Below are 13,307 nucleotides of genomic sequence, written 5' to 3'. Positions count from 1 at the left end.
ATCAAAAAATGTGGTTAACAGAGGATGGCCTCCATCTAGCTGGCTCAGCTACTCTGGGGAAATGAAGCTGACTGCTGTGAACTGAGAGGAAGACCCCGCACAAGATATCCGTCTCCGGTGCCACTGACAGGCGTGCACGCCACCGCAGCAGCCGGAGGGAGGCGGCTCAGCTGGGGCCCGGTCCCTCCTAGTCTTCCTCCAGAGGGTTTTCTCCCTGGAACTGTCCAACAATTTGAACCCCGTATTATTAGAAGTATAGTGCTGTTGAGGAGGCCAAAATTAAAGAATGTGGGTTTGGTCAGTTAATATTTAATTTTAATAATACTTGTTATGCTTGAACAGTCAGCAGTTCACGAAGAGAAAAATCTTCAGTGAATGTTTACACACAGTGTGAGCACATGCTTTAAATATGCAGTGGAGGAGGAGGGGCGAATTCACAGTTAACAAAGCTAAAAAAAAATCCTTGTTATAAATTACACAAAGCATATAAAAATATTTCTCTGAATGCATAGATTAAGACTTGAAACTCACCTACCAGCAGCTGTGCAGTCTAATTCACTGCCATACGCAAGAGTCAGTTGACCACAGAGGACTTTATAAGGGAGAAGAGAGAGCGGGGCAGGGCCCATCTCTCACTGGAGATTCCCGCGGCCTCCATTTCTAAGCCCGGGAAATGCCCTGGAGCTATTCCTCTGTAGGCCACCTCCCAGCCAGGGGCTTCAACAGCTTCCAAGAATTTCTAATTGATCTGGATGGCTGGAAGAGTATTAACCCCAATGATTTAGACATGAATTAATACTGAATTTATTTATTCCAGGATAAAACTAGCCTTAACTGTATCAGTAAATTGTAACTTTTTTCAAAGGTAAGGGGAAGAAAAGGGTTAGTTTGTTTGGACTGACTATCTTCTGACTGGTTGAAACACAAGGGAAGTTTCTTCTTTAAAGTACTTCAGAGAAAGTGAGTAATAAATAACCTTTACACTCTGTTAGGCAAACACTGCACAAGGGTGAGTAACTCACCATCCGTAATTGCTGTAATACAATTAAGTCACTGAATAGAGTGACTCCACACTGGCCTTGAAAACACCTCAACCACAGCTCAGCATTTAAGCAGCAGCAGGAGGCCATTAGCTTAGCACAACATTCTCTTCCACTGACATCTTCTGCACATTCTCTCTCAATCTGTAGTGTTCCAATAAAATTAACAGTTAGGAAGTTAAGTTTCTTTGGAAACAATAGGCACTATGGGGAGAAAGCTTCTTAAGACAGCAGGGATGTTCTTCAACAGCTGGCTTCAAACCCCTGCTCTCCTGTTTGTCTAAGTGTGCTCATTCTTGTTTCTAAAGTTAAGCTGTTTATTTCAACAAGACAGTAGCTTTTCTTTTTAACATTAATGACACTGAAGGGAAGGGAAAGAATCCTTAAATGCGTTCTTTAGAAAAATTCTTATGCCATGCTCAAGAGCTTAATCAGGTTATTTGTTTGTTTTGAGAACAAAGCCTGGCCGACTCACAACTGACTTTGTTAAGTGGGTTGGTGGTGGTTGTGGAGGATGCCCAAGATCAAACAACTTGTTTACAAAAGCAACAGATTTCAGAGCTGTGTAAAAATCCCAATAGTTTCAAAATAATCTTTATCTTTGATACAAAAATAAAGATGCTAACTCCTTTTAGCTCAGTTTCCCACAATAACCTTTAAAATAGCAAAGGATTCAGTCTGGAAAATTGCTTTTCATTTGTAGTGGAAAATGAAAGTGGAGAACATGGACTGGCAATGTTTGTGCTCTTCTCTTTCGGTGCAATTAAACAGAAACACGAAGACAGGGATCGCTTCAGTTAAAAAAAAAAAAAAGCTGTTGCTCTTTTAGAAGGCGTTCGAGAGCCCTCTAGTGACCACGAAGGGGCGTTAATGCAGAGATGACTGTCTAGGCAATGGCAATCTAGAGACAGAAGCAGTCGAGTGTTTACAATGGAAAAAGTCAGGGAGGGGAAGCTCTTTTGGTTAACAGCATATTTACAATTAGGTAACTGTATTCTTAAATAATTTTCACCTGAGTAACATTTATAACTATGTTATGTGAAACCTCACAGCCACAAGTCACACCAAGATTCCTATGTCCAGTACCTGTGCTTTCCCCAGTTTTCCTCTCTAGTTCACGTTTCTGGAGAGTCGTGAACATGCAACACCAAGAGAAGCGCTTCCCGGCCCTTCGGGTGCACTGTCAACAGGACTAGCTAGAAATAGGCTCTGCTCTCTCTCAGCTTCTGTTAGACAACTCTCTTACATTCTGCACAAAAAACACACTGGATATAGAACCGTCGGCTTCTGCCTCTCCAGGCCACTTCTCAGCTGTTCACAGCTTCCAGCAATAGGTTTATTGTGCACCAAGAGGCTCGGAAGAGTGGCACCGCTGCTCGGGGTCAGGGGCTTCCTACCTTGGCAGAACGATGTTAGTGTATCCGACGCAGTGGCACCAGGGGCCCTCCGGGGCATCCAAGGCATTTAGATCAATGGCTTGTCCTTGGCCCAGAGGTGATGCACACTGTCACAGTACTCAGTGATAAAAGTCCCTGCTGCATTAGTAAGTCAGTTTTGAAGCTCTCCTGTTGTAGCAAGGCCTTTCAGTCAGTGTGGATGCAGCATTTCTGAACAGAAAATTATTTTCACTTATCATTAGAACCAGTTCCAGCTCCTGGAAATCTTGGAGTCGAGCAACATCTTTGTCCTAAAACAAAAATAGGTTAAACAGATTAAGAGGAGCCGCTTGTCTCTATGTGTTTGGTGTGCTGTGCTGATACCAGTGATAGTGCAGGAAATTCCCCAGGAGCGTGAACTGGGTTGGAGTGGTAGAAGGCCTTAACAGCAGATGCTACAAGATAAGCACACCTCGAAGGGAGAGGCAGTGCAGGGATGTTTTCCTCAGGGGCCCCGAGAAGCCAGAAGCCTGACATTCAGGGAACCCAGAGATGCTGGGAGGACCACACATGTATCTATGTAGATTTGCACTATAATTTAGGCTGGTTCTTATGTTATAAAACACAAGGCACATGTGATAGTGCACTAAGGTAATCCTTACAGATCACTAAAGAGAAACAACCAAAAATAGGTACCTGTGAATGGTAAATTCAGAACATTCTCTCTGGTATCCTACCACTTTCAGAAACGCCAATGTCTCTATAGGCCCAGTAGAGGAAAGAAAGCTCAATGGAAAAACACCCTTTGCTCTTGTTCTATTCTCTTCTCGTTTCTTCAGCTATGACTCACATACCCAAGGAGGAAGCTGGGTATTTTCCAAATGGAAAAAGCAACCACTTAACAGACCTTTCTTACCTTTCTTACCAGAGTATTGGGTAACTTTCTGATCTTCTCCACTTGATCAGGATTAACACCCAGCTCACAGCAACTCACTCTGAGCAATTCTTGGTAGGTGAGTTCCTGTCTGTCCAGTTCAATTTCAATGAAATCATTTTCTCGAAGAGATGGGTTCTGAATCCTCACCTTGAGTACCAGCTCTAGGGAAAAGGGGGGAAAAATGTTAATGCATGATTCTGGCATAGTAACCCGATGTAATTTAAGACCTTTTCCAGAAGATGGTTACCCTTAATCATGGCCTGTGCTAAGGCCTGTGCCACCCAATGAGAAAACAAAGCACAATATTACAGCACGGTTTGCTCAGGCCCAGTTCTGGCTCTGCTGGTGCAGTTGCATTGTCCTCCCTACATCTAAGACTGTGGTTCACAAAGTAAAGGGGCGGCAGGGGGAGACGGCAGACAACCATCCCAGCCATACAGAAGGCCAATTTACTTCTGCCGCTGGAGCGAAGCAGGTAAAGGCTTGAGAATGGGTTGGGTATCAAACAACACATAAGCAGGGGAAGGGGAAGCGAGGTGAAAAGAAGGCACGGGAAAGACAACGGTACAAGAGTTACTCTATAAAGACTTAACGATTGTGGATCTAAAGATATTTATGATATGAAAATCCTTGCAGTAAAGACAGTACAAGAGCAAAAAGATAAGCTACTAATAAAAATTAAAGTCTAACTATGACTTGAATTCAGTATACCTTAATAAGGGAGGAATTTTGGCTTTGAGAGTGAACAAATACCATTATTCGTGGCTCTGGGATCTAAGCAGTCTGCTCCTAAATTCTGAGCCTGGCTGCCACGATGACCCAAGCCATGCACCCATGCGCATTTAGTGGGTCTGCTTTGCTCCTTATATATGAATCCCTCACGCCACCCATGGGCCACTGTTATCAACAACAACAGTAACAGGTCCTCAAAAACAGAAAGTGAGGGAGTTACTGATATGGAAAAAGAAAGGTAAGACTAGACTATACCCTGTGGTGTTGACTGGAATTGGAGGTATTAGGATTAATTTACAGTTTTTAATATTTTTTTAAAAGATCTAGATTAAGTAGATACAGAAATACAGAAAAAAGTACATATATGTGTGTTTGCTTGCCTTTTTTTTTCTTTTTTTTAACGTTACTAATCCTCTCAGGTCAGCATGCAGCTTGATATCCAGGAAGCATATGTTCATTTTCTAATTTTCATTTAAAACAGGGGTCCCCAGCCCCCGGCCATGGACCAATACCGGTCCACGGCCTGTTAGGAACGGGGCTGCACAGCAGGAGGTGAGCAGCAAGGGAGCAAAGCTTCTCTGGGGGTCCCCATTGCTCGAATTACCACCTGAACCATTCTCCCCCTCCCCCACCAGTCTGTAGAAAAACCGTCCTCCACAAAACCAGTCCCTGGTGCCAAAAAGGCTGGAGATCGCTGATGTAAAATACCAAAGGAGAGTTTGTTGCTTTTGTCATAAATTGTGGGAGCTGCTTTCAACTCTACTTTTTGTGACCTTTTGAACCTTGAATGACTGTGGTACAAACGCGTATAACCCCGCTCTATCATGTACTAGATATGTGATACTGGGCAAATTACCTATCTCTCTGCATTTAAGTTTCTCCATTTCTAAAATGTACATAGGGACTTCCCTGGCGGTCCAGTGGTTAAGACTCCATGCTTCCAATGCAAGGGGCGCAGGTTCAATCCCTGGTCAGGGAACTAAGATCCCACATGCTGCGCAGGGCAGCCAAGAAAAAAACTCTTAAAAAATAAATAAATAAAATGTACATAATGGGAATTCACTGGTGGTTCAGTGGTTAGGACTCGTCGCTTTCACTGCCAGGGCCCAGGTTCAATCCCTGGTTGGGGAACTAAGATTCTGCAAGTTGTGCGGGGAGGCCAAAATAAATAAATTAATTAAATTAAATGTAAATAATAATACCCAGTTGATGAGTTTGCTGTAACAATTAAATGAGAACTTAGAATGCTTTGAAGTCATGTTCCTAGGTACATGCATCTTTACTTTATATCTTTCCTTTCATCATTCAATTGCTCTTTATTGTTTGCTTGCTTTTTCCTTTCTATTCTAACTCGGTCCTCTGAGTGAGCCTAGAAGAAATGATGCTAGCAGCAGTGAGCACACCTAGTGTTCACGTTCTGGTTCCTGAATACCATTCTCCACCAGAAAGAACCAGGGGTCCTTGGAGAAACAGCTGATTCCAAGGCTGGGGCGGGGAAAGTTATACTAGGGAGCCTGAAACATCTTGCTGTACCACAAAGTAAGGAAGTGCTCCAAGAATGATGGGCATGTCCAAGAGACACAAGAACAAGCTCCAAGGGGCTCCCTCTGGATAAATCTGGCATAATTTGAACATCAAAATAATGATACTAATGCATTATAACCCAATAAATAAAATAAGAATCAGTGAGTTCAAATGGAGGAGAAGGGAAAGCCCTTCTTTATAGTAGAATACCACCTAATAAACAGAGAAAAAAATGAAAGGAAATCATATTCTACAAAATAACTGGCCTGGACTCTTCAAAAATCTGAGGTCTAAAGTGATAGCTAAAGGCTGAGGAAATGCTTCAGATTAAAGGAGACTATAACAACATGATAGGCAAATGCAATGGTTGATCCTGGGAGGCGGGCAGGAGTAGAGGGAGTGAAGATAGCCACAAAGGGCATTGCTGACACAGCTGACAAAAATTTAAATATAAACTATGGGTTAGAGAATAGTTGTAGGTCAAGGTTATATTTTCTTTTTTCTTTTTTTTTTTTTGCGGTATGCGGGCCTGTCACTGTTGTGGCCTCTCCCGTTGCAGGACGCACAGGCTCAGCAGCCACGGCTCACGGGCCCAGCCACTCCACGGCATGTGGGATCTAAATCTTCTCATTATATGGTGATTATGTAAGAGACTATCCTTGTTCTTAAGAAAAACACACTTAAGTAGTTCAGGGTAAAAGGGCAAAAGATAACTTGTAAATCTGAGTAAAGAGAGTTCCTTATACTAGTCTTGCAACTTTTCTGTAAGTCTATAATCAGATGCAAAATAAATAAATCCCACCCCCATTCCTCAGAAAACCAGGAAGTAAAGCACTAGACCTCTGGACACCACCCGCCCTGTTGCAGAGGCTGTTTGCTGATGAGAGGTTACCTTGCATATTAAATGGAAATGCTCCGGTGAAGAAAAATGGCTGGAATGCTGGCGCTGGTCCTGCATACGTCCCATTTTGAGGCTCCAGAGACATTGGTGGCTTGGACGGGACAGAAGAGAACAGCGAGCGACTCTGACTCACCGGTGGCTGACAAACAGGACCCGGTTTTGTGCTTTCTGGTGTTCTGAGTATGGCAGATGGGGCAGACACATCCCCATTCTGAACCAGTGCCAAAGAGGTGTGGTCCCGTGGAAAGGCCCCAAGCAGGGGAGGTTCCCCAGGGGGCAGCAATGGAGGTGAGCCATCTGCAGGGGGTGATGCAGGAGGTGTGGAGGGGCCCCCATTCTGCAGCTGGGCTGAATCCTCCGACCCAGGGGTATAGATGAAAGGGAAGGCTGGGTTGGCCAAATAGTTCGGAACAAAGGGCAGCTCTGACTCCTTCTTCAGCTGAGGGAGGTCGTCATGGTTATCATCATCATCTTCCACTTAAAAAGACGGAAACACAGAACATTTACATAGCCCTTTAAAAATTACAAAGTAAAGAGTATCTTGTGAAAGCTAGTGTCCTTTGGTATACAACAAATATTTTGATCAGTGTTTACTGCACGTTTATCGTTACCATTTTTATCACCTTAAAGTTTACAGATAAAAAACCAAAACTTTATAATGCCTACCTTTCCAGAAACAGTATGGAATAATTATCTTGGCACAGTTAAGACTATCTTGTTTTTAGATACAAACAGATTGGCTGTTTGGCATCAAGAATATATACAATAGGGCTTCCCTGGTGGCGCAGTGGTTGAGAGTCCGCCTGCCGATGCAGGGGACACGGGTTCGTGCCCCGGTCCGGGAGGATCCCACATGCCGCGGAGCGGCTGGGCCCGTGAGCCATGGCCGCTGAGCCTGCGCATCCGGGGCCTGTGCTCCGCAACGGGAGAGGCCACAATAGTGAGAGGCCGGCTTACCGCAGGAAAAAAAAAAAAAAAAAAAAAAAGAATATATACAATAATACCATAAGTCTTAAATTAGGTTGACAAAATCAAAAGTTGCCTCAAAACACAGACTCACCTCCCATAATCTTCCTAATTTCTCTCCTTGATGTTAATTGGACTGGCATTTCTCCCTTTGTGGTAAGAATCTCTTTGTCAGCTCCCGATTTTAACAAGTAAGAGACCACCTGACCATGGTTGCGTTTACATGCCCAGTGTAAACAGGTCCTACGGCAAAGAAAAGAAAAAAAGAGTGATTTAAAAAGTGGAGAGGTGATTTGGGATTTCAAATTCTACACACCAGTAAATAAATACATACAAGCGTGTTAGAGTTCAGCTAGAACCAGAAAATCAGGCTGGTAATCTTAACTTCTCTTTTCAGAAAGCAGATGATCGAAATATTTAATATGCTTAAAATTTATTTTTCAATTTCATTTCTGGCCCTTGGGAAAAGCTGATTTATCCTCGGGGCTTTATTTCAATGGCTTTCAGAAGGCTGGCTGCCTGGCTGGCTAGATAACTCTACTGATATCCTGTGTGTTCACTCTATCAGTGTCGCTCATTAGATTGTACCAGTCTCTTTAAAATATATTTTTACATGGCCATATTCCTTTTAAGAGACTATGGAAACTTGCTTCATATGCACCAAATGTCACTTGAAGATTAAATATTATCAGGCTACTAACCATCTCTCATCTGCAGCTTGCTCTGCCACTAAAATTATTACTACAGCAGATTCCTGTCTGAATCTCAGTTACTCTTTTCCTCTTTCCTTTTCTCTCCTTCACACACACACACAAAGGATTTCCAAATTTCCATTTTTAAGAGTTCACTTCTCTAGCTCTCTCCAGAAGGCTACATTTTTCAAGTGCTTTAGGAATTAAAGTACATGTGCAATGCCTTGTGTTTAAGGCACTACACACGTACTTTAATTCCTAAAGCACTTCAAAAATGTACATCAACAGCCAAAAGTTTTGAGAACTCTTCTGAAGTATTAGACTTATTTAAGTAAAACTAATTATTTACTATTGTACACACAGGAAGGGATTATGCACACTCTAAAGAGCTATTATCTTAACACTGCACAGAAACAGAATAACATGCTAGCCAATACTCCAACTTAATAGAGCTACGAAATTCATCCCCAGTTGCCAAACCTGAATGTTATTATGGAAGGAAATTACTTTTCTCCCGTTTTGAAATGTCCTCACTCACCAACTCTCTAATTGAACTGAGATAAATATCTTCAGAGCTTATAGACGAATATAAATATGGTAAAGAATAGAACATAAGTTCAATACTGAGGATTAGGTCACCCACCTGAGAAATATAACTATCTAGAAAGTACATTTGGTTCCAGGAAAAAGCTGATTTGCCCTGGGCACCTTAATATTTATGACTTACAGAAAGCCAGCTTGTCTGGCTGACTGGGAGCAACTCCACTGATGTTTCAGAGTGATATTTGACATTCCAAACTATTACCCATTAGAATTAGATTATCCAGATGTCTTTAAAAGGTACTCTATGATGAAAAGAATGCCAATTTGGGGAAAATAAGGGAAGAGTCTTGATATGGACTTCTAAAATATAAGCTCTGTGTGAGGGTAAGGAAGTATCTGCTTGAATATACAGGTACTTAATATTTGCTGAATGAGTGAACCAAGGACACGGTGGGCATTACTTGGAGTAGAAGGATCCCACATATCCTTGATTCTGGCCAAACTACAGCTGAGAGTGTGTTTGTGTGTGGATGTCTTGAAAGCCTGAAAATGAATAATTATAATGATAAGCAAGCACTCAAAAATGAATGGAGCATGATGAGAAAAATATGTTCCCTTTTGGAAATAAAGTGCTCACTTGCTAGTAGTAAATCACTTGTTCACGACAAGCTTGAGAGTGAAGGAAGAAATATACTGCCAGTGGATCTGAGACACTTGGGGACAAACCAGCTAGCTAAAGCATCACCATGTAAAGTGGAGTTAAGTCAACACAGCACGTCCCCCACAGCCCTGTACCCTGAGTGATCATCATTTATAGTCCAGACCTGTGCAGCTCTGGGTGGCCAGAACTGACAGGCACTGTAGCCAGGCAATATTTTCAACTTCTTCCTGAGCTATTATACTTGTTCCTTAAAGCAAAGGGGTATGCATGACACTTGAAGTACAATTGATGTGGGAGCTCTATCTTTGAACGTGAACTCTTTAAGCTTTAAATTTGCAGTCAGAATAGCCTATCAGTGCTGGGAAGTATTTCAGACCAGAGGCACTGGGCATCCTTTCAGTGCTGGGAAGTATTTCAGACCAGAGGCACAAATTTCATTTGTGCAGAAATTGTGGTTACTGAGCAGCTAAGAATTGAAAGCAGTAACCATTCTGCTTTTCTATGCTGCTGACTATGTTTTTTGAGGATAACCTTTATATCCCATTACCCAGCACACTGCTTAATAAAAAAATAATAGTTAAAAAAGAAAAAAATAGTTAACACAGACATGTTTTACATGCTGAACACTGTTCTAAAAGTTTTACATATATTAATTCATTTAATCCTCTAAACAACCCATTTAATCCTCTAAACAACCTACTATTATCAACGTTCTCCCACTTTACAGATGAGAAAACTGAGGCAGTCAGCAACTAAGCAAAACACTATGGTACACAGAGACTGTATTACAAGGACAATAAAGAGAGGAAAGGGATTAGGAAATGCCAGAGACAGGGAAGGGGCATGGCTCAATTTTAAATTGAGGGCCAAGGAAAGACTCATTAAGGGGACGTCTAAGCTAAGACCTGAAGGAGGTGAGGGGACAAAAGCATTTTAAATAACGGGAAGAGAAAACACAAAGGCCTTGAATCAACATTGTGCCTGGTGTTTTCAGGAAAAGCAAGGAGGCCAGGAGAGCAGAATGAAGGGGGCAAGGGGGTAAAGCCGGAGGTGAGGCTTAGAGGTAAAGACAGAGGATGCAGGGACAAGGAGTCGAAACTGTAGGACCCTGTGGGCTTTTACTCAACGTGAGACGGGAGCTATTAAAGGGTTTTGAGCAGAATGAAATGATCTGACTGGCTGCTGTGCTGAGAAAAGATCCCTCTGGCTGCTGTGCTGAGAAAAGATGTAGGGTAGAAGGACTAGTTAGGAGGCTACTGCATTAATCCAAGTGATGGAATGATGGTGGCTTTGCACCAGAGGTGTAGTGGTAGAGCTAGTGAGAAATGGTCAGATTCTAACTACACCGCTGCCAGTGGAGCTGGCAGGATTAGCGGCTTGACTGGATGTGGGGTGTGAGGGAAAGACAGAAGGCAAGGAGGGCACCAAAGGTTCTGGCCTGTGCACCTCAGATGCTGAGATGAGGACTCAGGAGCAGGCTGGGGACAATTAGGGCGACCAGGAACTCAACCCTGGGCATGTTGCATTTGAAGTCCTATTAGACATCTTCCCCCAATTAAATCTATGAAAGTCTCTTCATAGTTCCACCAACTTACGTTCACTGAGCACCTACTATGTGGTTAAGAAAGTATGGTTTGGGGGCTTCCCTGGTGGTCCGGTGGTTAAGACTCCATGTTTCCACTGCAGGGGGTGTGGGTTCGATCCCTGGTCGGGGAACTTAGATCCCACATGCCGTTGGGTGTGGCCAAAAAAAAAAAAAGAGGAAGTATGGTTTGGAGGCAGATGCTGGGTTTGTTTCCCAGCTCCATCAGTTACTGTAAACTCTGTGACCTTGGGAAAATTACTTAATCTTTCTGGGCTTCAGTATCCTCACCTACAAAATGGAGAGGATAACAATAGCTATGTCCCTGAGTAGTTGTGAATGAGATAATACACATAAAGCACCTGGAAGCTTGTTTGCACTACGGAGCAAGCTCAATAAATGTTAGCTGTTTATATCATGCTGCATCTCCGTAAATGCTCACAACACTCTTCTGAAATAACTGGAAAATGAAGTGACTCGGGCAAGGTTGTATATCTAAGCAGGAATGGAGAAGAACCTGCAGGAAAGACCAGGCTTATTCTTCTACACAACACTGCCTCCCAGTGCCGAAACAATGATTCACAGCTTGTGAACCACACAGCAATCCTAGAAATGGCACACACAGAGAAAAGCAAGCTAGTTTGCAAACACTTTTAAACAAAACAAAAAAGCAGTTTCTACTGTTTCCTCGCTTTCTGGACAGCTACGCAGGCTGTTTTCCTTAGGGTAAGTTCGTAGATAGATTTGTGAGGAAGTCGGGAAACTGCGACTCCAGTCCTGGCTTTTATATTAATAGTTGTGTGACCTCGGGCAGGTTATTCTCTGAAGTTGAACCCATCTCCAATGTCCCTTTTAGTTTCAAACTGTATGATTCCACCTTAAAAAATAAAACATTTGCAAACTCACTTTAACTCTCAGCTAGCAATATAGGTTGGTTAAGCATTACCTGGATCAAATAAAAAATTAAAATTTAAATGTGAAGAGAGCAGAATAATACCACATTCAGTAACTTAAAACTTGACCACCAGCACATCATAAAATGAGATGCCTTATTTAGTTGGAAAGGACTCAACTGCATGCAGGCATCTGAAGTCCCATGTTTGAAACTGTTGTAAGAAAACAAAGCAAACACTCCATAGGATAAATGAATGGGTCTTCCTGCAACAGGCAGCTGTAGGTAGTAGCAAATCACTGCTGCAGTGAGACAACAGAGGAGCAGAATAGGGATGCAAGTGATTTTTTCCCCTAGTCTTGGGAAAAGAAATCGTGCTAGTTTATAAGATCCACATTTCCTCAGTTGCTTATGCTTTTTGCTCTGCACAGACGTGCTCTTCATAGTAATTCCAGACTAGAACTGGGGTGAGCATCAAATTAGGGTGACGTTAGGGGTGGGGAGGGGGGAACGGCGGGCGCCAGGGTTCGGGTGGGCGCTGCCGGGGCAGGACCACGTGGGCCGGGATTTGGACACGACGCTCCGCTGACTAACCGAGGCAGAGGGGGCCAGGTCTGGCCTCCAGAGCGCACAGCCTCGTTGACCCGGAGCGCCGGGCCACGCCTTAGAGGGCGTCGGGTTCAGCGCTAGGCCGAGGTCGCGCCCGGGCCGGGTGCTCTGACCCTAGGCCTCCCCCGCTCCCCACTTACCAGCCGTTGACCTCATTTTGGGAGTTCACATCCACCCCGCTCTCCACCAGTTTCTGCACCTCCCGAATGTCCCCCAAGGCCGCGGCCTCCCGCAGCCTCTCCTGCTGCTCCTTCTGCTCCAGGAGAGCGCTCATCTTCCCTCAGCCCCAGGCCCCCGCCCGGGTCCGCCCGCCCGCCCAGTCCCGGCCGGTCAGCGCCGCCGACGCCGCGGCCCGCTCCCCGCCATGGAGAGCCCGCGCGGAGCACGTCCGCCCAGCTCGCGCCGCCGCCCGCGCCCGGCCAGCTGCCTCGGCTACCCCGCCGAGGGCCGCCCGCCACTCCCCTGCTGTTCCCGGCCCGTGGGCCCAAGCCTCCTCCCGGCCGCGCCTCCCGCAGGCCGGCTCCGGGGGAACCTATTCAGAGTGACAACCCTGACCCAGATATTTTCCGTTCCTACCCTCGGCGCCCGCGCGGGCTGGCTGTTTATGTAACAGCTGCACAATATTATCTGCCGTGATTCACGGACTATTTTTAGAACTCCCTACCCCGCAGCTTCCAGGGAGGAGGACAGACACAAGGAAAGGGAAGAATGGGTATTTGAGAGCCAGAAAAGCCTTATCCCCTGGCGCAGGCTGTTTACCAGGCATCAAAAATAACTGGTGTTCCCCACGCCCCCACCCCCACCCCGGTTTGTTTGGCTCTTTTTCCTTATCTGAACCAACTCTTGCCCGGC

The 13,307-nt window shown here is 44.4% G+C and overlaps 1 protein-coding gene across 1 annotated transcript; it reads right to left on the bottom strand.

Annotated features, from left to right (window-relative positions):
* Positions 1 to 289: 289 nt before the first annotated feature.
* ANKRD40 (ankyrin repeat domain 40) lies at positions 290 to 13,002 on the bottom strand. Its single transcript, XM_019944497.3, has 5 exons — positions 12,596 to 13,002; positions 7,571 to 7,719; positions 6,502 to 6,987; positions 3,333 to 3,514; positions 290 to 2,727 (listed from the first exon to the last, which is right to left on the bottom strand). The coding sequence occupies exons 1-5, from the start codon at positions 12,727 to 12,729 to the stop codon at positions 2,581 to 2,583; spliced, it is 1,098 nt and encodes a 365-aa protein (XP_019800056.2). The 5' UTR covers positions 12,730 to 13,002; the 3' UTR covers positions 290 to 2,580.
* Between the last annotated feature and the right edge of the window lie 305 nt (positions 13,003 to 13,307).

Source organism: Tursiops truncatus, chromosome 20 (assembly GCF_011762595.2).
Source record: "Tursiops truncatus isolate mTurTru1 chromosome 20, mTurTru1.mat.Y, whole genome shotgun sequence".
Lineage (NCBI taxonomy): Eukaryota > Metazoa > Chordata > Mammalia > Artiodactyla > Delphinidae > Tursiops > Tursiops truncatus.
Note: the sequence above shows the minus strand (reverse complement) of the source record. Positions and strands in the feature narration are given on the sequence as shown.